This window comes from Sminthopsis crassicaudata, chromosome 4, assembly GCF_048593235.1.
Source record: "Sminthopsis crassicaudata isolate SCR6 chromosome 4, ASM4859323v1, whole genome shotgun sequence".
Classification (NCBI taxonomy): domain Eukaryota; kingdom Metazoa; phylum Chordata; class Mammalia; order Dasyuromorphia; family Dasyuridae; genus Sminthopsis; species Sminthopsis crassicaudata.
The window spans coordinates 245,137,468-245,161,134 of record NC_133620.1 but is presented as its reverse complement, the minus strand read 5'-3'; the positions used below and the strand labels follow the sequence as shown (position 1 = coordinate 245,161,134).

The 23,667-nt window shown below is 32.9% G+C and overlaps 1 protein-coding gene across 2 annotated transcripts in view; it reads left to right on the top strand.

Moving 5' to 3' along the window:
• COL19A1 (collagen type XIX alpha 1 chain) overlaps positions 1-23,667 on the top strand; it is a 389,708-nt gene that overhangs the window by 46,170 nt on the left and 319,871 nt on the right. For both annotated transcript variants that reach the window (XM_074310576.1, XM_074310575.1), the window contains exons 5-7: positions 11,591-11,714; positions 13,765-14,037; positions 18,277-18,357. In XM_074310576.1, the coding sequence (XP_074166677.1) occupies positions 11,591-11,714; positions 13,765-14,037; positions 18,277-18,357 (478 nt within the window). The remainder of the gene's footprint in view (positions 1-11,590; positions 11,715-13,764; positions 14,038-18,276; positions 18,358-23,667) is intronic.

Genomic DNA, 23,667 nt, shown 5'->3' with positions numbered 1-23,667 from the left:
GAAAAGTAAGATTTAGAAGCTTTCATCACCTATTGATGATTAGAAAAACCTATTTAGCAATATGGATTGGAAAATTTGAGTACTATGGATTCTGTGGATACTTCTAATCTGAAATCCCTAATTTGGAATATATAGAAATAAGTTTTATTCTGAGGTCATCTGGAGCATTGATCTGTAGGATCTGGATAGATACAAAAGAATCAACTGTGAAGCAGAAAAGAAAGAGCCAAAATATCAGAAGAGTTTTAGAGCTAAAATAATTCTTTATGGGTCTTTTGAACCATAGGAAAATATAGTACTGAACTAATCTTCTCATGCTATCTTAACCTTGCCCTTTCACATTATGATCTAATAATAGGGAGAATAAAGTTAGTCTATGGACAGGATTTTGCCCAAGTCTACCTTGGTTTTTTAAATATCTGTTTCAAATGACTCTCAAAAGATTACAGATATTGCTACTGTATCTTTAAGAGTCAAAAGGAATGTCACAGAAAAAGGAATTCATGCTAACAGATTAAAGTCAATTGAAATGTCTTCTTCAAAATACTTCTTTGAGGGATAAAATGCGAATGTTTTGTTATCTATGAGAATTCTTTATTTTTCGATTGTTTGGCTCTTAAAGATACAGTACACTATTTAAGAGAGTGCCATTTAAAACATGAGGCCTCATTTTAAAGCAAAAAGATTTTTATAAATACCACATGGCTATTGTTAACATGTACATGCTAAATAGTTTGTAATGGGAAGAGAGATTATTAAGGCTGGTTGTTCAAGCTTTGTTTTCCCATTAACAACCAGTCTCACTTTGAATCCCCTCTGCAAACACAAAAGGGCTAAGATTTCAGTCTTGCTAGATATGGTGCTAAATACATCATCACTAACCCTAGGGAAGGCTTTTCAGACTAACCCTCTGAGCTCTGATAACCAAATTGTTTATGCCATGACAGGTGATGGCATATGTCAGCTGGAAAAGAAATGTCTTGCTATAAACTCCAAGCATCTCTCACTTCACTCTCAGGAAATGTAACTTATATCATATTTCTCTTCCTGGAAGATATTCAGCAGGTCAGAGGCTTCATTGATACTTGTAAATACGGAAGTTCATCATAAACCCAGTCCCAGTCTTGGTCAGAATGGAAGAATTAATTTGGAAGCTGGTTCTTGAGATTTAAAAATAGAATTTTTCCATCAAACTTTTTTCTACTTAAAGCAAAAGGTAAATACAGGATTATCTTACTAAATATGATCTAGAAACTTCTCACTTTAACTTGACTAAAATAGCACTGAAATGGAAAAGGATTTTGCTGTGTTTTGACATAATAGAAGAATTATCTTTCAAGTAATTATAATTTTAGCAATGGAATCTTAAAAAGAAAACCTATTTCTTCACAAACACTATATTTTTAGGTAAGAGAAGTTCATAAGCTTAGCTTGAGGTATCATTCATATTTTGTCTTCTTATATATTCTTATTTCAAGAGATGATACATAAAAGCTTAAAAATCAAAGATTCGTAAATATTTGTTTTCTCTAATGGCTTAAAAATACTCATTGAGCAATAACATTAGCATGATCAGGAGTCATCCTTGATGTGAGACATCTTAAGAGACCAAATTTGTACTAGCTCAATTTTCCTTGATAATTCTTTAATTTTTTTCTTTAGGGGAGTTGAGACTCAGAAGTGTTTCCTTTGATTATATGTTTATTCTGAAGCTTTCATAGAGCATTTAACTACTTTGCTCTTCATTCATTCCATTCATTTCTCTAGATGAAAAAGAGAGAGACAGAGACAGAGAAACAGAGGGATCAGAGAGACAGACAAAAAGACAAAGATGCAAAGAGACAGAGACAGAGATAGATGGAGACAGAGAAAGAGGAGAGACAGAGAGACAGACAGAGAAAGAGACATACAGAGAAGAAACACAGACACAGAAACAGAGACACCAAGAGAGAGAAACAGAGACAGACAGAAAGAAATTCTTTCGATGTTTTTTGCTGCATTCTAAGGTACCTTCAAAATCTTAGATGAACCATCCTACATTGTACTAGAATCTCTAAAATCCCTTCTCATTTTGAGTTTTTGTGATTCTTTGTAGTAGTTATTTTAATGTGGAGAAAAGAAGTAGGATTTTTCTCCCCTATAGTAAAAAGAAAATGTTTTAAAACTCCATTATAACTTTAGGATCTTTAGCAAAAGTCTTAATGAATATGTGAGCCCAATCTTCTCCCCACTCTTATTAAACCATGAATCTTTTGGCTTTATATCATCAAATACTTCATTAAAATGCTTGTTATTTCTTAGAGTTTCTTCTTTTTCCCTTGCTTTCCCACCCTAGTAATGCTCACCATCTGGAAGGGAGTGTGGAACACAAAGGTCATTCCTTAAAACAGACTTTATTGGCTTCTCATTAATTGGGCAGTAGGGAATGCCCGTTATTTGTGCAGTTGGCACTCACCTAGTCTTAAGAGACCAAACACTTCACCTTCATTACGTTAAGCCTTTTGGGCTCAGGCTACCAGACACTGACTTTATTCTGCAGGGAGGCTTGTGAGCATAGACTTACATTGATCTTTATGCCATGAAAATAATTAACTCAGAAAAGGTTTTAAAGATGCTTTGTATCTATGATAAATCGAAATTTTTAATATGGTAGCAAAGCATTTTTTAAAAAATTTAAGCAAGTGGGTATGTAGTCACGTTGTTTGTGTTTATTTTGATTTCCTAAGGGCACTGAAAAAAAATAGCAGATAGTTTTAGTTGGCCTCAGTTGTGAAATTTGATTAGATTACTATCTGTGGCACATACTAGCTGTGTGAACCTGGCTAAATCACAACTTTTCAGTGATCAGGGTAAATTTCTAAACTAAAAGATGTAAACATTTTGTTGATCAGAATCAGTTTTCTTACCTGATTCTATGTGTATGAAATCATAGGAATAGATCGAAAATTTAAAAAAAATATTGAGAACTTGTGACTGTTGCCATATTGTGCAGCATAGTTCTTAAGAAACAGTTGTATTGGATACAAGAACAATCCCACCACTGGCATTTACTTGCTAGGAGATCATTGACTTCTGAAAGCCTCTGTTTTTTTTTTCACCTATTAATGCACCATGACTCCCAGTAGCATCCCAGAAAGAAAATTGTTATTGAAAATAGTTGAGCCTGTGTTTGAAGTAGAAACTTCTTAAAAGTCCACTCTTTTTTTCTGTTTTGCTTCTAGTCTTTGTTCACTTCCATCATTGAAATCAGAAATCCATCAACTATCAAAGAATTTTTATAATTAAAAGATGAATATAAACAATATAAATCTTTTTATTTATATTAAAATGATTTATATTTTAAAACCCTCAAGTTGCTGTGTTCTGTACTGTGTTCTCATAATTTTCACAGTATTTCCTGAACTAATTCTCAATTATTATAAATTGTAATTATTTTCAATTTCTATTAAATCCCTAAAGAGCAGAAGCTGGTAAGTGATTAGTGGTTTCTTTGGAGATACAAAACTTTTCTATACAAATATAAAACAAAATGGTTTCCATTTTAAGGCATATAGGCAGCATGGAATAGAAAATTAAAGCTAGCTTTGAAGTCAGGAGGACTTCACACATGTTGGCTTTGTGACTGGGCAAGCCACTTAACTTGTTAGGACTCTAAGCAACATTCCCAATTATAAAATAAGTATTTCTACTTGCATTTGTGAAAGAAGTTTCCTTACTAAGTCTTCCATATATTAATGAAATCAGAAATCCAGTCCTTATTCCTGTCTATATTATCAGCTTTATAGATCATTCATTCAGTATATCTATTTCTACAGTATGGTGTGCTAAGCACTTTTTGGCCTGATTATATCAGTAAACATTAAAGGAAAGAATTGTAATAATCTGCTTTTTAGTAAGATATTGGCAATTGTCTGGGCTGAGGGAAGATCATAATAATCACCATACTAAGTGCTCAAAATAAACTTTGTCCTCGTTATTGGAAACGGGATTTAGAAATGGATGGAGCCTTAGGGATTATCTATCCCATCTTTCTTCATTTTGTAGATGAAAATACTGAGAGCCAGAGAGATTATGTCTTGCCCAAAGTCACAAAAGTAACCTCATGCTCCCTCTACTTTGCATCATATTATTTTTGTATGTGTCTTTCCCCATTATTAAGCTATAGAAAAAAAAATTAACAAATTAAATCTAATGCTCTCTCTATACTTTTATACAGAAAATGTTTCCTCTATTAAATCTTTCCCATCTTAGTCTATGTCATAGAATAATCAAAAAATTTTTGTGGTACCCTTCTACTTGATTCTTTACCATTTTACTTATGGTTTGTTTCCTAACAGTGCTCACATGTTGCTTCTGAGGGCCCAGGGTCCTTATATTGCAGGGTCTAACTTAGGCTTCTTCTAGCCACTCAGCCTAGGTTTTCACCCTCTTTCCTTTATCAAAACTTATAGGTTTATCTGTTCCTAGTCCCTTAAGGCCCTAATTTTTGCTTTTCAAGATAATTACTAGTTATGTGATAAACTCATCCCTAATGTTTTACTCTTTGCGGGAAGTATTTGCAATTTAACAAGGACCTTTTATAAACATAATGCTTTTGAAAAAATAAATGTGTCTCTAATGCTGAGATTTTCAGAATCTGTGGTCATAAGTGAGAGACCTTAGGGGTCAAGGGGCAAGGGAGAATTGTAGTAAACTTCAGAGAATAGCCTTATTACTAAAGAAATATTTTAAATTTTGATTAAATTCTATTTCTTCTCTTCTAGTTTCTTCATGAAATTTAAGTGATCCAAACCTGTTAGTCTTTTTTGTCTCCTTTTGATTCTGATGATTTTATATAAATTTTGATCTGATTTCTTTAAATATCTGTCACAGATGAAACAGGATGACTAGACTGATTTTTCCTAAAATCTACAGCTGGTATTAGATTTGGAAAACAAAAAGCAAAAACAAACTCAGTAATAGTCTTTTTCTTCTTAAGGTTAGCTTCACTGACTACATATTTTTTTCTTTTCTATGTTATAATCTGCCTATCCTTTTCCAATGATTTCCCTCCCAATACAATGTAAAGCTTTTTGTTCCATATATTTTAGAGATCACAGGTAGTCTGGTGCTATTTATTAAAAATACATTTCTTATAGATCAGTGTTATATCTAGGGGATTTTGGACAAAAGTTGGGCCATGATAATGGTATGATTTCAGTATAGTTTATTGTTTGAACTATCCAGATTATTTTGAGGCTTGCATTTACAATAAATGAATTTGTCATCTTTCAGTCTATAAAAAATAGTAGCTTCTAATATATAATTCTAGCCACTAGGTCATGTATTGCTGTGTTTTTGGTAGATGCTAGATCTTTGCAGCCTAGTGATGTACTGCATAATTTCTATCATTTTCTTGCATAATCTACATTAACCACTAACTGGGTACTGCTGAAGTCTAACCCTCCTATAATTTCGGGTAGCAGTGACTTCATCCTGAATTGCCATTATAATTTTCCATTTTCACAAACAAATCTGGATGACTCATGTATTTATTCAATGCTTCTTTGTTGACATATTGTTGGCTCATTTCATGTGGATATCTCCCATGGAGGGACCTTTAATGAGGGACTTTTGATTCTATAAAGCAATCAATAATTATTTATTAAACACTTGTATATTTACTGTTTCAGAAGCTACTTTCAGAGATAAGCGACTTTCAATGGCAATAGACAAATCCAGTAACATGTCCCTATTTTTAATCTTTGTTTCTTCTCAGAAAAATGATATCTACTTGATTCAAAAGTATTTCTCCAAGTTTCATCTTGTTTTATCATGTGTTCTAAGAATAACTATCAATCTTCCACCTGTTTGGTGAGGAAGTGTTCATGTTTGTATAAGCTGCTTTAAGGTATCATCTTCTTAGGGTGTCATCTTCATCATCATCTTATTATTCTTCATATAAAATGATCCTGGAACAAGACAATCAGCAAATACCTATTAAGCACCAACTAAGTGGCAGGTATTGTATAAATCATTAGAGATACAAATATAATAAATGAAATATTCCTTGTATGCAAGTCAAGTCAACCAGCATTTGTTAAGTGCCTACTATGTGCCAGGCACTAAGCTAATTGTCGGGAACACAAAGAAGGCAAAAATCAGTTCCTGCTCTCAAGGAGTTCAGAGTTTAATGGCAGAAATAATATTCAAGAAACTATGTACAAATAATTTATAGAGTAAATTAAAATAATTGTAGAGGATAAGGAGGACTAGGAAAGGATCCTTACAAAAAGTGGAACTTTAGCTGAAATTTGAAGGAACACAGGGAAACTAAGAGACAGAGATGATGAGGAACGGAACTGCCAAGAGTAAGGACTGGCCATTGAATTGGGTGATGGCATCTTGCATGTGCAGAGCAGCAAGAAAACAAGTATCAATGGGTACCATAGTACTTGGGAAAGAGTAAGACATAAATAGATTAGAAATGCAAGTAGGGACCATGTTGTGAAGGACTTTAAAAACCATAGAGGCATTTAAATCCTAGATGTATTATGGAACCACTGAAGTTTATTGAATAAGAAGGAAAGGAGGAGAATGAGATCAGAATTGTGTTTTGGATATCTAAGCAGAGATTTGACTGGAGTGATCTGACATTTGAGGAAGGAAAAATAATCTGTAGACTATTGCAACAATACAGGAGAGAGGTGAAAAAATCCTGCAGATAAAAACAGTGGCAATGTCAAAGGAGAGAAATGATCAAATAAAAAAACTTTGTGAAGGTGGAAATGACAGGATTTGTTATAAATATAGAGGGAAAGTGTGAAAGAGTGAATCAAGGAAACTACTCTTATTCTTGTATATTTAATGTAATATGGGATATTGTACAGCTAGATGAAATGACTGGATTTTTTATTTTAATAATAATATTAGCCAGTGTATACCACTTTAAGGTTAAGCTAGATAAATATGAGTGCTGAGTCTGGAATCAGGAAGACTCGTATTCTTGATTTCGAATCCAGCCTCAGTTATTTATTATCTGATGTACCTCACAAAAGTCACTTAACCTAGTTTGGCTTTAGTTTCTTTATCTCTAAAATGACCAGGAGAAAGAAATGACAAACCACTCCAATACCTTTGCCAAGAACACTCTAAATGGGGATCACAAAGAGTAGGGCATTACTGAATAAGATAGAACAACAGCAAATTTAAACTTGTGAAATATTTTACATAAGTTATGTCATTTGGTCCTCACAATGAACACACAATGTTGATCTTTCATAGATTCATTGAAAACATTCTCATTATAATTCCATCAGGAGACAGGACAAGAAGGATGACATATTCTGTTCCCACATATTTTAGAACTCCTTTGCTAAAGATTGCTGTCTTTTCAATTTTTTTTTTGTTCCATGTAGTTTGAAGTTTGTATTTAATATCAACATCTACTAAAAACATTCTTTAAAGATCTTATAAAGTATTATTTTCACTTATGAATCAGATGAGACTCCCCCATCCTGTTTTCAAGATTGCATCAGAAAATCTAGCTATGTTTTATATGAATGATTCAGCAAGTGATAGAAGAAATATTTATTTTCAATTGCAAGTATCACTGAATAAGCAATGGCTAGGATATTTTAGAGGAAACCACACCCCTTTCAAAGATAGTCAAGCTGAAATAGTTCAGACAGTGTTGTCATCATATATCTCTGGTATTTGACCAAAGTGTGAGTCAGTTGGCTGTCTTTATAATGGAAACTGTGGCATGACCCAGAGAAATAATATTAAAACATTTATTGTGAGTATATTTAACATTTACATGTTAGTATTTGCAAGGTTGTGAATTCAGTTATGTCCCAAAGATTTAAAGTATGTTTTAGTTATTTTATTATTTTATATATATTTTTTTGAAATCATTATAAATTTAAGAGAAACATATATTGATACAAAAGAATCCCATAGGATGATATATGAAAACATAAATTTCTGTATGTACATTTTATTTTTTAACTATAAGTTAAATTTAACAAGTAGTAATAAAATTGTCATTTGTCACTTGTATATATTGTTTGTTTTTTCTTTTTATTTTAAATAATGCTTTATTGATAGTCCTTTCTTTTTGTATATTTTTTCTCACTACTCACTAATTCATATCTCCTTTCATTCTCCTGCCCAAAGCCCTCTCTTGCCACAAATAGTCTCACAAAATGCATCAACACATTGGCCAAATCTCAAAATGTATATCTTATTTTGTAATTCTCTTTGACAAGAGATTGGACAGATACTTCATTATCAGTTTTTTGAAGTCATAATTTGTAACTGGGATTTTTGTATTTCTAAAGTTATTTTTCTTTTATATTATTGTCATCCTTACATAAATTGTTCTTGTGGTTCTGCTCATTCTTTCTTCTTCTGTTTTAAAATCTTCCTAAGGTTCTCTGAAGCCTTAATTTTCATTATTACTCTCAACTTTACCATATTCTATTTTATTAACTTGTCAATCCATACCCCCTACAGATGGACACTTATTTGATTTCCAGTTTCTTTTCTAAAACAAATATGTACCTATAACCATCTTTGTGCAAATGGATTCTTTCCATAATACCAAGGTTTTATGAATAAAACTTTCAAAGAATCTAGCAAAAGCAGTTTTGAAGATAGATTATATATATTATATATAGTAGGTTTCTTAGTTCATTGATTACCCTAGGCTAACTATTAGATATGGAGAAAAAAGCAGCAAACCATTCCAGTATCTTTACCATGAAAACTCCAAATGGGGTTATAAAAAGTCAAGCATGATTGAAAAGATATCTGAACAAAAAGCATTAGTTAGCACAATAAATTTTTTTAGTCTTGTATTTTTTTCTTTTGCATAATATTATTTTAAATTATTTGTCTTCAGCAATGGAAAAATATATTCTTGATGTACCAAGGCCTTTTAGTTTCTTTTGTTTGTTTGTTAGATTTTTCATTATTGAGCAAATATGAAGTTTTGTGTCATATCATTTTAGGAGATATCCCTCCCTAGATTAAATATATTATTATATAGTCACAATAATAAGCATTTACCTTATCAGCAGTGTACATTTCCTGTAGAAATTATGTATTAGAAGAATTCATATGGGGGCAGCTAGGTGATACAGTGGATAGAGCTCTGAAATCAGCAGGATTTATGTTCAAATCTGACCTCAAACACTTAACACTTCCTGGTTGTGTGACACTAGGCAAAACCCCAATTGCCTCAGCAAAAAACAAAAACAAAAACAGAAAACCATTCATATGTTCTTTCATAAGCCTATAGTAGAGTCAGTAATGCAAATTATTATAATCATTTGACCATCTTAGTTTGTCTCTGATAGAAATTTCACAGAAAAATAAATTGCTACTTATTATTGCTACATATTCACCTTGATTAGAAGTAGATAAGTTATGGGTTATGTGCTTTCCAGGTTGCTAAGAACTATGGATATTACATGTTACTCTCAGATTTTCTCTATTTTATTTATTTTTACCCATGAAAATACATAATTTCAAAGAAAAAAATTAGTTTCCCTAACAGCATGGAATAGAGGAATGGGAAATAGCAGTGAGGAAACTTGGGCTTGGAATTAGGAATATCTGAGTTTAAATCTAACATTTATTGAGCAAATAATTTAACTTCTCTCTGCCTCGTTTCTTCCACTACAAAATGGAAATAATAATAGCAATGACTTCACAGGATAATTGTAAAGATCAAATGAACTAATTTTTATAAGGCACTTAGTGCAGTGCCTGACATTTATTAGGAACTATATAAAAGCTTATCGTCTTTCTCTTTTCCTCTTTCTCAAGCTAGGAAGATCCGAGTTTAAGTCCCCTATCTGGTTCATGAAGGAATGTGATTCTTAGTAATTTTCACAATTTTCTTAACTGGAATAACAGGGGAGATTTCTGCTGCTTTTCTTGATGCAGTTGAATTCATGGTATATTTAAAGTGCTTTTTCTAGTATAATACTGAGAGAAGGAAGCATTTAGAGTGTTTGTTTTGCCCACTGTGGTAGCAGTAAAGTTTATTTTATATAGACCAAGCTAGTTCTTTAAGAAAGACAGTTTGGTTTTCCTTGCTGCCTGAAAAATAAAATTCCCAAGGACCTTTGAGAATTTAGCATCAGAGGATTTCCATGAAATCTGATAGGTATCCATGAAAGGCAATGAGAATTTCACTTTCTGAAATAGCATTGCTGATTGTCCTAGAATATGAGAGGTAGATATGGGGGTCAATCAATAGTCAGTAAACATTAATTAAGTGCCTACTATGTTCCAGTGAGCTTGGAGCAATGAACTTGGCATTAGGAAAACCTAAGTTTAAATCTATCTTTATACACTTAACTAGCTATGTGACTCTGCCTTAATCAACTAGAGAAGAAAATAACAAATCATTCTAGTATCTTTTCCAAGAAAATTGTATGAACAGTATGGTCTATAGGCTCACAAAGAGTTGTGCGTGAATGAATGACTGAACAACAACAATGACAATAAAGCTATATTCCAGACTCCCTAAAAAATTCTGGGGATACTGCAAGAGGCAAAAGACAGTCCCTTCCCCTCAAGCAATTTATAATTTTATGAGAATATTAAAGTGGTAGACAAAAGTTTAAGTATTTTTGTAATTCTAGGATTTTATTCGTTTTAATTATTCTAATTAAAGTTATTTTTGTTGTTTTCCATGGTCTGCTATTGCCTCATTACATTCTAATCTTGAACCTGAATCATAGGAATAGCCTGATCTGGTCCTAGCACAGAATATAATATTCATGAATTCATTCATCAAACATTTATTAAGCTTCTGCCTTTATGTTTCTCTATGCAAGGTGCTGGAGGAAAGATAAAATTTAGAAAACACATGACCTCTGCCCTCATAAAACTTACTGCTTATTAAAGAATTAAGATACAGACATAGATACCTATATTATCTCATTTGCTATCATGTAGAAAGAATGTTTATTCCTTTTTTTATAGGTGTAAAAATAAGTCAAAAAATTGAAGCTACCTCTAGTTTTATTTTGGGATATTTTAAACTAAAGTGATATATTTTAAACTAAATTGATTGTGATATTTTAAACTAGAAGTTTAAATCACTTTAAAATAAAAGAAATTTAACATGATAAATACACAGCTTTGAATAACAGACAATATAATATTTGATACTTCCATAATTACTAGTTCCTTTTAACATTCAGGCTAACTTCATTAATTGCTGAAACCTCACTAGTAGATGTTACTACATACTTTTCCCCTCCTCCATTTCAGTTTCAGCAGTAAAATATCTGCAGATTCAAAAGCAAAAATATTGTGAATAAAAACATTCTGCTGCATCCATTTTGCCATTACATAAGAGTTCTAATAATAGATAACATTTATATGGTCCTTGATGGTTTGTAAAAGACTTTACATTAACTATCTCACTTAATACTGAGTTATAGAAGTAATAAAATAGTCATGGCCAATAAGTTTCTTTCTCCTCCAATATAATGACTTCATGTCATTTTGTTAGCTTTTTATAAAGCTCTTCTTATATTGTTTTTAATTGATTGAGAGTAATAGCTTGGCTTTTTTTTTTCCTTCATAGGAAGATATTTCCCAAAGGACTTCCAGAAGAATACTCCATAGCAGCCATATTCCGGGTGCGGCGAAGTACCAAAAGGGAACGATGGTTTCTGTGGCAATTGTTAGATCATCGTAATGTACCACAGGTAAGAAGACATAAGAATTTGCACTACTGTTTTTTCTTGGAGGAAAAGTTAAGGAAATATTAGGTTATGCTATAACACATATATACAATTCTGTTCCCCCAAATCTTGCCATAATCTTAAGAAAAATATAACTGAATGAAATGGCTAGCACAATGATTGAGAGTTAGCATTCTTCTTAAGTTCTCTTGTTATTATTATGAATTTGACAAAAATCAACAAACATGAATATTCCCTTAATCCAAGATTGGAAAAAGGGAATTATGTATGATACTATGAAACTCTACTACCTGTCTGATGGAATTGATAGGACTTAGTTTCTGGCTGAATGTAATTGAATTAAGAGAAAGAAAAAAAAATCAAAGATAAATTTAAGGTTGTGAAAATGGAAGAGTCAGAAATAGTTGAATCAGAAAAAAAAATGTGTTTAGGGAAAAAGATAAGTTTTGTTTTGGCACATTGAGTTTGAGGTTCCACTGGTAAATCCAGGAAGAGATGTTTTATAGGTAATTGAGTATTTGTGTCTGAACCTTAAAAGAAAAGTCAAAAATAAAAATATCCATTTGGAAATCATGCATGTAGATAAAATAAAGTCACAATTATGAATGAGGTAATTAAGGCACTGAGTACTATTTAGGAAAAGAAGGAACGAGGAGCAAGGGACAGATTCTTGGAAAAATGTCCAGAATAAGGGATTGGAAAGAGCATGTGAAGCCAGTGAAGGAGATGAAAAAGAGAAATTTGAGAGAGTATATTTTTTCTCTGAAATCAAGTGAAGAGATATTGTTTGAAGGGGTTATCAATAGCTCAAAAAGCTACAGATAGGCCAAGGAAGATGAGGACATGTTATATTTGGTAATGGGGAGCCTGTTACTTTAGAAAGAATAGCTTTAACATCAGTGATAGTGACAGAAGTTCCATTGTAAGAGGTTGAAAAGGGAGTACGGTGGTGAGTAAGGAGGGGTGAGAAAGTGGAGACATCAAATGAAGACAATTTTTTCAAGAACTTTTGCTATAAGTGAAAAAAGAAATATAGGATGGTAGCTAGGTGGACTCTCAAGGTTGAAAGAGGGCTTGCTTATTTTCTGTTAAGGAGACCTGAGTTAACTTCTAGGTAGAAAAAAAATGAATTGTCAGGAGATGATCGAATATAGGACAAGTAGCTCTGTCAGGTGTTAGCAAAATCTCCCAGGGCAAGTTGCTTAGCATTTCTTAGGTTCAGTTTCTTCACCTATAAAATGAGGATGTCAGACCACATCACCTTGAACGTCATTTCATCTTCTGAATCTATGATCCAATGATCCTATTTTCCTTGTGAAAATACAAGAATGCTGACAAGGTTTTAAGAATGAGATGAGGAGGCTTTCATCAGAAGACCTCAATTTTTCCTGTCAAAGAGGAAGGATGAAGGAGGTTAAGTATCTTGTTGTCAGTGCTACTGCTGAGGCTGAGCTTAGTGGTAAGTTCAAAGGCAAAAAACATTTAAAACAGTTGTAGAAAATGAGGTAAGTTAATCTTTGAAAGTTGGTAATATTTAAACTGAAGCTAGAGTTACCTAGACCTTATTGGTTAATGGGGTTTTATTAAACTTGACCATCTTACTTCCTCATCTTTTTTTGATATTCAGTCAACAAGCATTTGTTAAGTACCTATTATATGCAAGAGACTGTTGTGATTTTTCATTAGCTTAGTAAGAAAATGATTCATAAATCTGGCCTTTTATTGAGTGTTTAAATTACTGCTTGTAGACATCTTGATGTGACAGTCTTAAAGTTTTTTCAAAATTCTTTTTATAATGCATTAATCATTAATAAAAATTTAAATATGTAGTGGATTCCATAAGAAACAGTGAATTTTTACAGTTAGTTTTTTAAAGTACATATCATCCACTCCACAGGTTTATTAAATTTAACAGGATACTCACATTTATTTTACTTTTGTTTGTTTGTTTGTTTTGTTTTCTTTGATATTATTTTCCATTTGTTTTGTTTTTTTAAGCATCTTCAAAATATTTTTAAGGAATAAGATATATAAATATTTTATATTTTTGTAGGTATCTATAATAATTGATGGCACTAAAAGGGCCGTGGAAGTGATGGCCTTTCATCAGGGAGAAATGTTACACTATGTTTTCAAAAGTCGAGAAATTTACCCTCTATTTGATCGTCAATGGCATAAGCTTGGTCTCAGCATACAGTCCAGGATCCTTTCCCTTTACGTGGATTGTAATTTGATTGAGAGAAGACAAACAGAAGAAAAGGACTCTATTGATTTTCATGGAAGAACTGTCATTACTGCCCGTGCTTCAGATGGCAAACCTGTAGACGTAAGTAGCAATTCTGTGGCCAAGACAGTGAATGCATGATGCTTCCATGTTAAAGCAAAGTATCTTCTTTGGAATGCTTGTTTTTTCATGTTTCTTTCCAAAAGCAATTGTGCCAGTTTTAAAAGACCACCTTATGTAAACTAATTAATAATCAAAATTTATGCACTTTCATACAGATATGTATGGACACATAGAAATATATATATGGATATAGTTATCTCCTCTACATACTGGGAATTAGGGGTATGTGTTCCTGTGATCTGAAAAATCTGTGTACAATTTTTTGGCCCTCCTTTTGTACCAGAGAACAAAATTGAATTTTTTTTCTTTTTATATTGTAGGGTATTTACAGTATCTTACTATATAATTTAGGTTAAGTATTTGGTCACAGGAGCCATGTCATCTGCTGGTTTTGTAAAACTATCCCAAAATTTCTATTTAGTTTCTTATACAAACCCATCAAATATAGGAAGTGTTATGCATAGTTTCCTTTAATTATTCTGCCTTAGTTTCCCTGAATTGTTCTGCTTCAGTTTCCTTGAATTGTTCTTCCTCAGTCCCCCTTCCTGACAATTAGAACTGATATAAATTCGGGCTGGGAGGCCTGACCACTAGCATTCCATAGAGCAGTGGTCCTCAAACTTTTAAAATAGGAGGCCAGTTCACTGTCCCTCAGACCGTTGGAGGGCTGGACTATAGTAAAAAACAAAACCTCACACTCTGTCTCCATCCCTCAGCCCATTTGCAATAACCTGGCAGGCTGCATAAATGCTCTTTCTTTCTTTCTTTCTTTCTTTCTTTCTTTCTTTCTTTCTTTCTTTCTTTCTTTCTTTCTTTCTTTCTTTCTTTCTTTCTTTCTTTCTTCTTTCTTTCTTTCTTTCTTTCTTTCTTTCTTTCTTTCTTTCTTTCTTTTTCTTCCTTTTCTTCCTTCTCTTCCTTCCCTTTCTTCCTTCCTTCCTTCCTTTCCTTCCTTCCTTCCTTCCTTCCTTCCTTCCTTCCTTCCTTCCTTCCTTCCTTTTCCTTCCTTCCTTCCTTCCTTCCTTCCTTCCTTTCTTCTTTCTTTCTTTCTTTCTTTCTTTCTTTCTTTCTTCTTCTTTTCTTTCTTTCTTTCTTTCTTTCTTTCTTTCTTTCTTTCTTTCTTTCTTTCTTTCTTTTTCTTCCTTTCTTTCTTTCTCTTCCTTTCTTCCTTTCTTCCTTTCTTTCTTCCTTCCTTCCCTCCTTCCTTCCTTCCTTCCTTCCTTCCTTCCTTCCTTCCTTCCTTCCTTCCTTCCTTCCTTCCTTCCTTCCTTTCTTTCTTTCTTTCTTTCTTTCTTTCTTTCTTTCTTTCTTTCTTTCTTTCTTTCTTTCTTTCTTTCTTTCTTTCTTTCTTTCTTTCTTTCTTTCTTCTTTCTTCCTTTCTTTCTTTCTTTCTTTCTTTCTTTCTTTCTTTCTTTCTTTCTTTCTTTCTTTCTTTCTTTCTTTCTTTCTTTCTTCTTTTTCTTTCTTTTTTCTTCTTCCTTCTTTTCTCTTCCCTTCCCTTCCCTTCCCTTCCCTCCCCTAATCTTCTCTTCTCTATTCTCTTCTCTCCTCTCTTCTCTATCTCCCCTCCTTTCCTCTCCTCTCTTCTCTTCCTTCTCTTCTCCCTCCTTCCTCACTTTTCTTTTTCTCTTTCACTCTGTCTCTCTCTGTCTGTCTGTCTCTGACTCTGTCTCTGTCTCTGACTCTGTCTTTGTCTCTGTCTCTCTGTCTGTCTCTCTGTCTGTCTCTGTCTCTTTCTGTCTCTGTCTCTCTCCCTCTCTCCCTCTCTCTCTTACTAGACCCATGATTTTATCAATGTTAGAACTTTCTCCCAACATTGCTAATTAAATAAGCAATTCATCTATAGATCTATATGTCCTAGAACATAGCTAGAAACCCTAAGAGGCTGAGGGACTTGTTCAGATTTTCAACTTAAGCAGATTTTTGTAACTCTAAGACCAGGACTTCTATTCATTATGCTACACTGTATTTCATAATATTCATATAAATAGGTATAATATTTTGACACATACTATAAGCCAGACAAATTATCTCTGGACAATAGATATAAAAGAACTCAGGTCCAGTCTCAAAAGAATAATTTTGTAGAAAATTAAATGTTGATGAAATGTGAAAGTCTGATACATAATATAATTATGTAAAAAACTTGGTTTTTTGAAATGCAAAGGGCTGGAGAAAGATGAGCTTTAAATGATTCCAGATTACCTTTCTTATTTAAGAACAATAGACTCTGTACATTCAGCTTCATAATAGCAGTTGCTTTCCATTATGCATTGTATTAATAAGCAGCTATTGATTTAATAGCATTCTTTTGGTGTCCTGGCAACATTACCATAAGTTGTATAATTTGGAGAGGTAATGTGTGTGGTACAGTATATAGTGTGCTTCTGGAACTACAGGCAGAGAAACTAAGTTTGAATCCTGCCACTGAGTACCTGTGTGACTTGAAATAAATGATCTCTAAGGCCTTTTCTAGTTCTAAATAAATTACTTTGGGAAGAGTCCTCTAGGCTTAAAAAAATCTTATCAATCTGAAGATATTTTTTTCACTTATATCTAAGACTGAGATAATTGATCTCTTGATCAATATGGAGATAAAAGAATACAAAACCAATTTGAATATTGCTGAAAATTTTTAAAGTAAACATTTACAAGCTAGATTTAATGATTGCAAATGTTCATTGACAACATTGTAAAAAATGCTTCCACCCCCCCAAAAAAAAATTGGATCCTTTCAAAGTCACCTGTGAGAATATTTTATTGAAGAAACTCACAGGTTTTTGGTAGTGAGGTGGATAAAACACTGGACTTAGTCAAGAAGACCTGAGTTCAAATCCAGCCTGACTAGCTGTGTGACCTGGGCTAGTCAGTTAACTCTATGTTCTTCAGTTAGTAAGATGAGCTAGAAAACCATTCCAGTATCTTGCCAAGAAAACCCCAAAAGAGGTCACAAAAAGTCTGACATGACAGAAATTATTCAACAGCAACAAGAATTTACAACTCTTAAAACAATTGTTTGATTTTTAAAATGTCTATTTTAAATGGTTCTAACCATTAAAAATATCTTGTGTAACCAATGTCACTTTTGGGGTAGAGAGTTTTAAAATAAAATTAGAAAAAGAATAGGGATTGGAGCTGTGATTTCACTAGCAAATACCAAGATGAAACAACTCTCTCTCAGATTACCATCATCCGCAACTAATATAATAGTTTTAGAGAGTTATTTACAGTACAGAGATTAAGTGACTGGTCCAGGCTCACACAGCCAGTAGTTGTGGATTCAGGTCTTACTAGATTCAAGGCCACCTTTCTATCTACTATGACATGCTCTCAAAATAATGCTCTCATGACATATCTCAAAATGAATAAAATTTAAAATAAAATAAGTTTTAAATATCATTGCTCAGAAAAATGTTTTCCCTCTCAAGGGCAACAAGTGAATAAGAACAAAGATTAGATAACATAAATAATTATTAAAGATGTGCAATGAACTATGATAATTATAAGATAATTTAGTAGCTAGAATTTTTGTAAATTTTGTAAATTTTTTTTTGTATTTTTAAAATATTACTACAAGTTTCTGTACCCTTTTGGGGAATGCAGATTGTGGATTAAATCAACCTCATAAAATGATTTTTTAAATAAAATATCTTTATATTACAAAAATCCTAAGATTTATAAATCTAAAATACTTCATATCATAAGATTTATAAATCTAAAACAGTTCATATCAATATAGAAGCTTTCAGATCACTTATTTCATTTAATTAATGAGTTTTCAAATTTTAGTAAGAATATTGGCAAAAGACATTTTGTGGCATTTTCCAAAATAGGTTTTGGATTTTTGGTATTCTCTCACCTCTATTTTTGATAGACCAGTACTCATTTCTCTGTCATTTTATCAACTACATATTCTTTTTCTTTTGTGATATGAAAAGATTAATAGAGTTGTCAATTCATAACATTGTTATAGGATTTATTCTATGAGAACAAATATACCTAAAAACTTGGAAAATGGCTAAATCCTAGAAGTAATCCAAAAGAGCAGCCAAAAAGTCAGGTTTAATTTCAAGCTTTTACTTTGTTCTATGAGAACTATGTTCTCATGTTCTATGAGTGTTTAACCTATTGTTAATGTCTATAAATAAATATAGTGTCTATAAATAAAAACAACAGCAAGAAATCAATAATGATTATTGATCATTTTATATTTTTCAATAGATTGAACTTCATCGGCTTCAAGTTTACTGTAGCCCAAACTTTGTAGCCCAAGAGATGTGCTGTGAAATATCAGATGCTAAGGTAGGTTATTTTTGTATGAATAAGTGACAACTGAGTTGTACAGTCCATCTTTTACCTTTTTCGTCTATATATTTTTAGTCATTTCAGTCATGTCTGACTCTTCATGACCCCATTTGTAGTCTTCTTGGCACAGATACTAAAATAATTTGCCATTTTTTTTTCTCCACCTTATTGTATAGATGAGGAAACCATGGCAAACAGGGTTAAATGACTTGCTGGGGATCACATTGTAAGTGTCTGAGCAGCATTCTGGTTTTCTTACCTCCAAGTGGGAAGCTTTTTTCCCCTTTTACAAAAAGAAGGGATGGGATCAGATGATCCCACATCTATTCCAGATACATACATACACACACACACACACACACACACACACACACACACACACACACACACACACACATATATATATATATATATATATATATATATATATATATATATATATATATATATATATATATATATAATTTCATGATGTCTTCTGAGTTGCACATTTCTAAAAATCAACTACCTACTGGAGTATCCCAGTTTCAGTTCAAAATCAACACAAATCAAATTGAAATTCATCAATATAAATGGTGCTAGAATTCTTCTTTGCTTTTAATACATTTTTTTAAACTGAAATTTGAATCTTATAGAACTTTATCAAAAACTAGCTGTATTACTCATTCCCTTTATAACACTGAACAAGTCATCTTACTTTTCTAGGTTTCAGTTTACTCTTCAATTAAATGCTACTAGACTTTAAATCAAGCAAAATATGTGAGGTATTGTGCTAGTTTCTGGGTATTCATGGAAAATAATGAAAGTTACTACCTTTGAGGAATGTATATCCTCCTGAGAACTATAGGAGCACAGATAAATAGAATACAAGGTAGGAAATAAAAGGGTGGTGCCATAAAAAGGCAAAGGGGAAGAAAGAGCTTGATATAGGAGTATTAGAGGAGGGAGCTAAGACAATTAATTGAGGAAAGGGAATCCTTTGTTGAGAAGGTTATTACCAAGCTGAGTAGTGAAAGAAGGCATGTCATCTGAAAACATTCCAGGCATGAAAAAATGGAGTAATAGTTGGATTTATAAATCTATGTGTAAAAAGGCCCAAATCCCACGTCTAGCATAAGCTCCCTGACCCTAAGCAAGCTCTTTAACTTTTCTGAGCATTAATTTCCTTATCTATAAAAATGGAAATAATATCTGTAGAAAGGTGATTGAAGATCAAAGGGGATAGTATGGTAACTTATTAACAAAACTGAAATGCCTGACTTTTCCTAAGTGGTGTTTCCATCACACTAAACTTCTTTGTCTCAAGTGATAATCATGGGTGCAGTGGCTGTCTACTCAGTACTTTTATTTCATTTTTGCCTCAGACTCATTATGTCCAAATCCAAAGTCCTTTCCAATTTCTTTATTTTTTGTTAGTGGCATTATAATTTGTTTCAGTTGATTGAACACAGAAAGGCATTACCAGGATTTTTTCTTAAAGAATGTTCTTGTCACCAAAGCCTTTGCCACTATCAAATGATGCAATATAAAACATTATTATTATTTATTCAGTGGAATAAAGAAGCAGCATTGCCATCTGCTTTGCCACTGTGCCCTAAACACCATGGAGCCTTTCATTTTGACACCACTGATATTTTCTGTATATCATTTTCCCTATTAATGCTCCTTGAGAGAAGAAACTGTCTTAACTTTTGTATTTGTATCACTGGAGTTTAGCACAGGGCTTGCACATAGTATGAATTTAATAAATGTTTTGGTTTGAGGAGAAGGGAGGGGGAGAGAGAGCATCAGTTTGAAAACTTAGAGGAGGAAGAATCAAGATGGCAAAATGAGAGGTCACAATTTTGCTTTAACTCTATTCCAAAAAAAACAAAGAAACAAAATTTGTATAATGAACAAGAAAATGTGCCAAACTCTATATTGATGAGAAAGTCAGAAAAAAAGCCAAAATAAATAATTTTCCAGAGTGTTGGGGGCTGTCTAGGGATACAGTAGAAGCTTCAGTGAATATAGCAGGCAGAAATTCAGATTGTGCCATCAGACCAGTGCCCAGGGGCTGTAATGGGAGTGAACACTTTGACAGATAAAGATACCCAGGGATCCCTCTACTAGAGCAGGAATGGGTACCACCTGGCAGCTCTGTTGTCTCTTATCCAGTTCTGGGGAAAAGTTCACAGCTCAGGGCAGAGAGGAATAGTCAAGTTTCAGGGGAGCAGAATCCTTATCTATATAAGGAGCTAGGAGCAAGTTCCAGAACATATCTGTGTGTCTCTGAGCCCAAGATCAAAAGGGAAACTCAGTTCTAACCTGTAGACCATACATATGACATAAGCTAGGGTAAGAGACCAAAACCAAGGAGGATCCAACAATTCAGTCACTTGTGAAACTGCAGAACATCCCAGCAATCTAAGTGTAACTGAGTCCAGTAGCGGTCTACAGAAACTCAGTCACAACAGATCCACATCAATTAAGGAATTTGCAAACTAAGAAGACCTCTGCCTGGATTGAACTACTCTAGAAGTACCAAAAGCTTACAAGTCTCCAGAATGTGCTACAAAAGCAGTAGAATGATATAAAAACCAATCTCAGGCCAACATAACATCACCTCCATTCCCTACCTCAACCCCAAAGCAGAGCCCTAGACCAACATGGTCAGGCAAGTCTGGAAAAATGAACAAGCAAAAACCCTCAAGACAAAAATAAAGTAGAAAGCTGGAATTGAGCCCCTTTCTTTTCAGTGACAGAATCAAAATCTGAAAATCACCTATGCCATGGAACCTTTGAAACCCGAGGTATATAGTAGATGACTAATCACCAGTGATCATTTAAAATTCTATTATTTCAAATTTTTTTCTTGTAAGACCTCATCCTATGCTGTAAAGAATTGCTGAATAAGTAAAATAAAACCATTAGACTAAAAAAACTCTGAGAGTTTTAATAGCTCACAAGTACAATATGAGTAAAAAATGTGCCCCAAAAACTAATGATCTCTTAGGCTGCACAAAGAGACACGGCAAAAAGAGGGAAGTGAATAGATATATCCCAGGCTATAGTGTTCAGTTCTGTGAACTATATATTAAAAAGAATATGATTATGGTAAAGAAAATATGTAAAGAATATAAGTTCCCTGAATATAGAAATTATTTCATTCTTTGCTATTGTATCCCAAAATTTGAGCACTGCAAGTTACATATAATACATAACATAATAATACATATAATACATAACATATAATACATAACATAAGTACATAACACATAACAGGTGTTTGATAAATGCTTACTGATTTATTGATTGATCCAGATTTGGGCCACCTTATTGGTAGGAGAGGTTCTTAAGTTCACACTACATGAGAACCATAAGAAGGAAATTGGGATGTTCAGGTCTTAGAAAACAGACAATCAGCTTCAAGTATTAAAGGGTTTTAACATAGAAAAGACTTGTTTTTGCTTAGAGTATTAGGTGGAGGTTGTGGGGAGAGATTTAGGTTTGATATAATGAAAAACTTAATGATCAGAATTTTCCAAAAGTGGAATAGGCTTCTTCAGGAGTTAATGGATTTCTTCTTACTGGGGACTTTAAGAAAATTTTGGAAAAATATAAGAATGTCCTAAGGTTTTTTGAACCTGTGTAACTGGAAGGAGGGCAGCTAGTTGACCCAGTGAATAGAGTTCCAGGTCTGAATTCAGGATGATTCATTGTCCTGAGTTCAAATATGACCTCAGACATTTACTAGCTTTGTGACTCTGGACAAATCAGTGAACCCTGTAGGCTTCAGTTTTTTTCTCTGTGAAATGATCTGGAGAAGAAAATGGCAAATCGCTTCAGTATCTTTGCCAAGAAAACCCTAAATCTGGCAATAAAGTGAATCATGACTGAAACAATTGAAGAAAAAAATTTAAAATGATAGTGCCCCAAACAGAAGAAAGTTTAGTAGAGGAATGAGTTTAGGGGGAAACTTATGATTATACTTTTAGACATGCTGAATTTTAGGTACTGGGCAGAGCATATTTCAATAGGCAATTGTAGATATGGGCTTGGAGTTGTGTTATTGGATATCTAGATTTGGGAATCATCTGTGGAAGTGATTATTGGAATCATAAAATTTAATGGAGTTACCAGTTACCCATAATTATCTTGACTCAATTCTCTACCTTATTTATTTATTTATCACATTCAGTCACTAGGTTCTATTGATCTTTTATTTTGCATAAAATTCTTGAATTCTCTTCCATCATTACTCCTCTTTACCCTCCCTTATCACAGAACAATCAATCACTATCTTTATATTAATGAAGTTTATTCTGTTCTTATTTTAAAGTGAAGATTGAGTTTCTTAACTTCATTGAAGCTTTCCTTACCATCTCAATCTGTAGGGATCTTCCCTGGGTTCATATAACACCTGTTATCTGGGATATTCTTTTTGTTATTTTCATCTGCTGGTTTGAAATGTCTTTTTTTTACTGAATTGTAAAGTCCTGAGTTTTTGAGTTATGCTTTACCTCTCTCCTTCCCCATCTCAGTGCCTGGCATTCAATTGCATTCTATAAATGTTCTTGATTGTTTGCCTAAATTTTGCTCAACTGAAAAATGTGTTCCATAAATGCATTTGAAAAGGATTAATACTAAAACAGAATAAAAGAAACAAAGAAGAATTAAAAAATGCATTTCTCCCCTCCAAAAAAATCCATGTAAAAGTTTCAGCAGTGACATTAATTCAAAATAAACTTTTGCTCCTGTATTCATCTTGGTCAATTGAACAAAAATATCACTTACTCAATGTATTTTTCTTTTCCTAGTAAGTTATTTTTTCATATATATATTCATATATGCATACAAATATGTATATATTTAGATACACACACAATACATGTATCTACATCTATATCTACATTTACATCTAAATTGATATGCTATATAGCATGCTCTTGGAGAGGGCATCCTAAATTCGATTTATAAATCCCAGTCCAAGTGAGATGAAAGGCAGCCAAATATCCTTCTATAAATAGAGAGGAAGATAACTTTGTGTGCCAACTTATAGGTTTGAAACACCTAGACTTGTAGGAGCCATAATTTTAGTATGGAAAGTGTTAATTCTTCAGAAAATTTTTTAAAAAATAATACTATATGGGTTTTGGTGGCAGAGTTCTTAAAAACTGATCTGTTCTGGTTGAAAAATAGTTTTTAAAAAGGCTTTTAAATAAGTTTAAGTATGAAGTTCTTGACCAGCACTAACAGAAAGAGGGAGAGTAATAGAGCTATGTTTAAAAGAGATGTAATTGAGGTTAATGTTTTAGTGGATTGGGA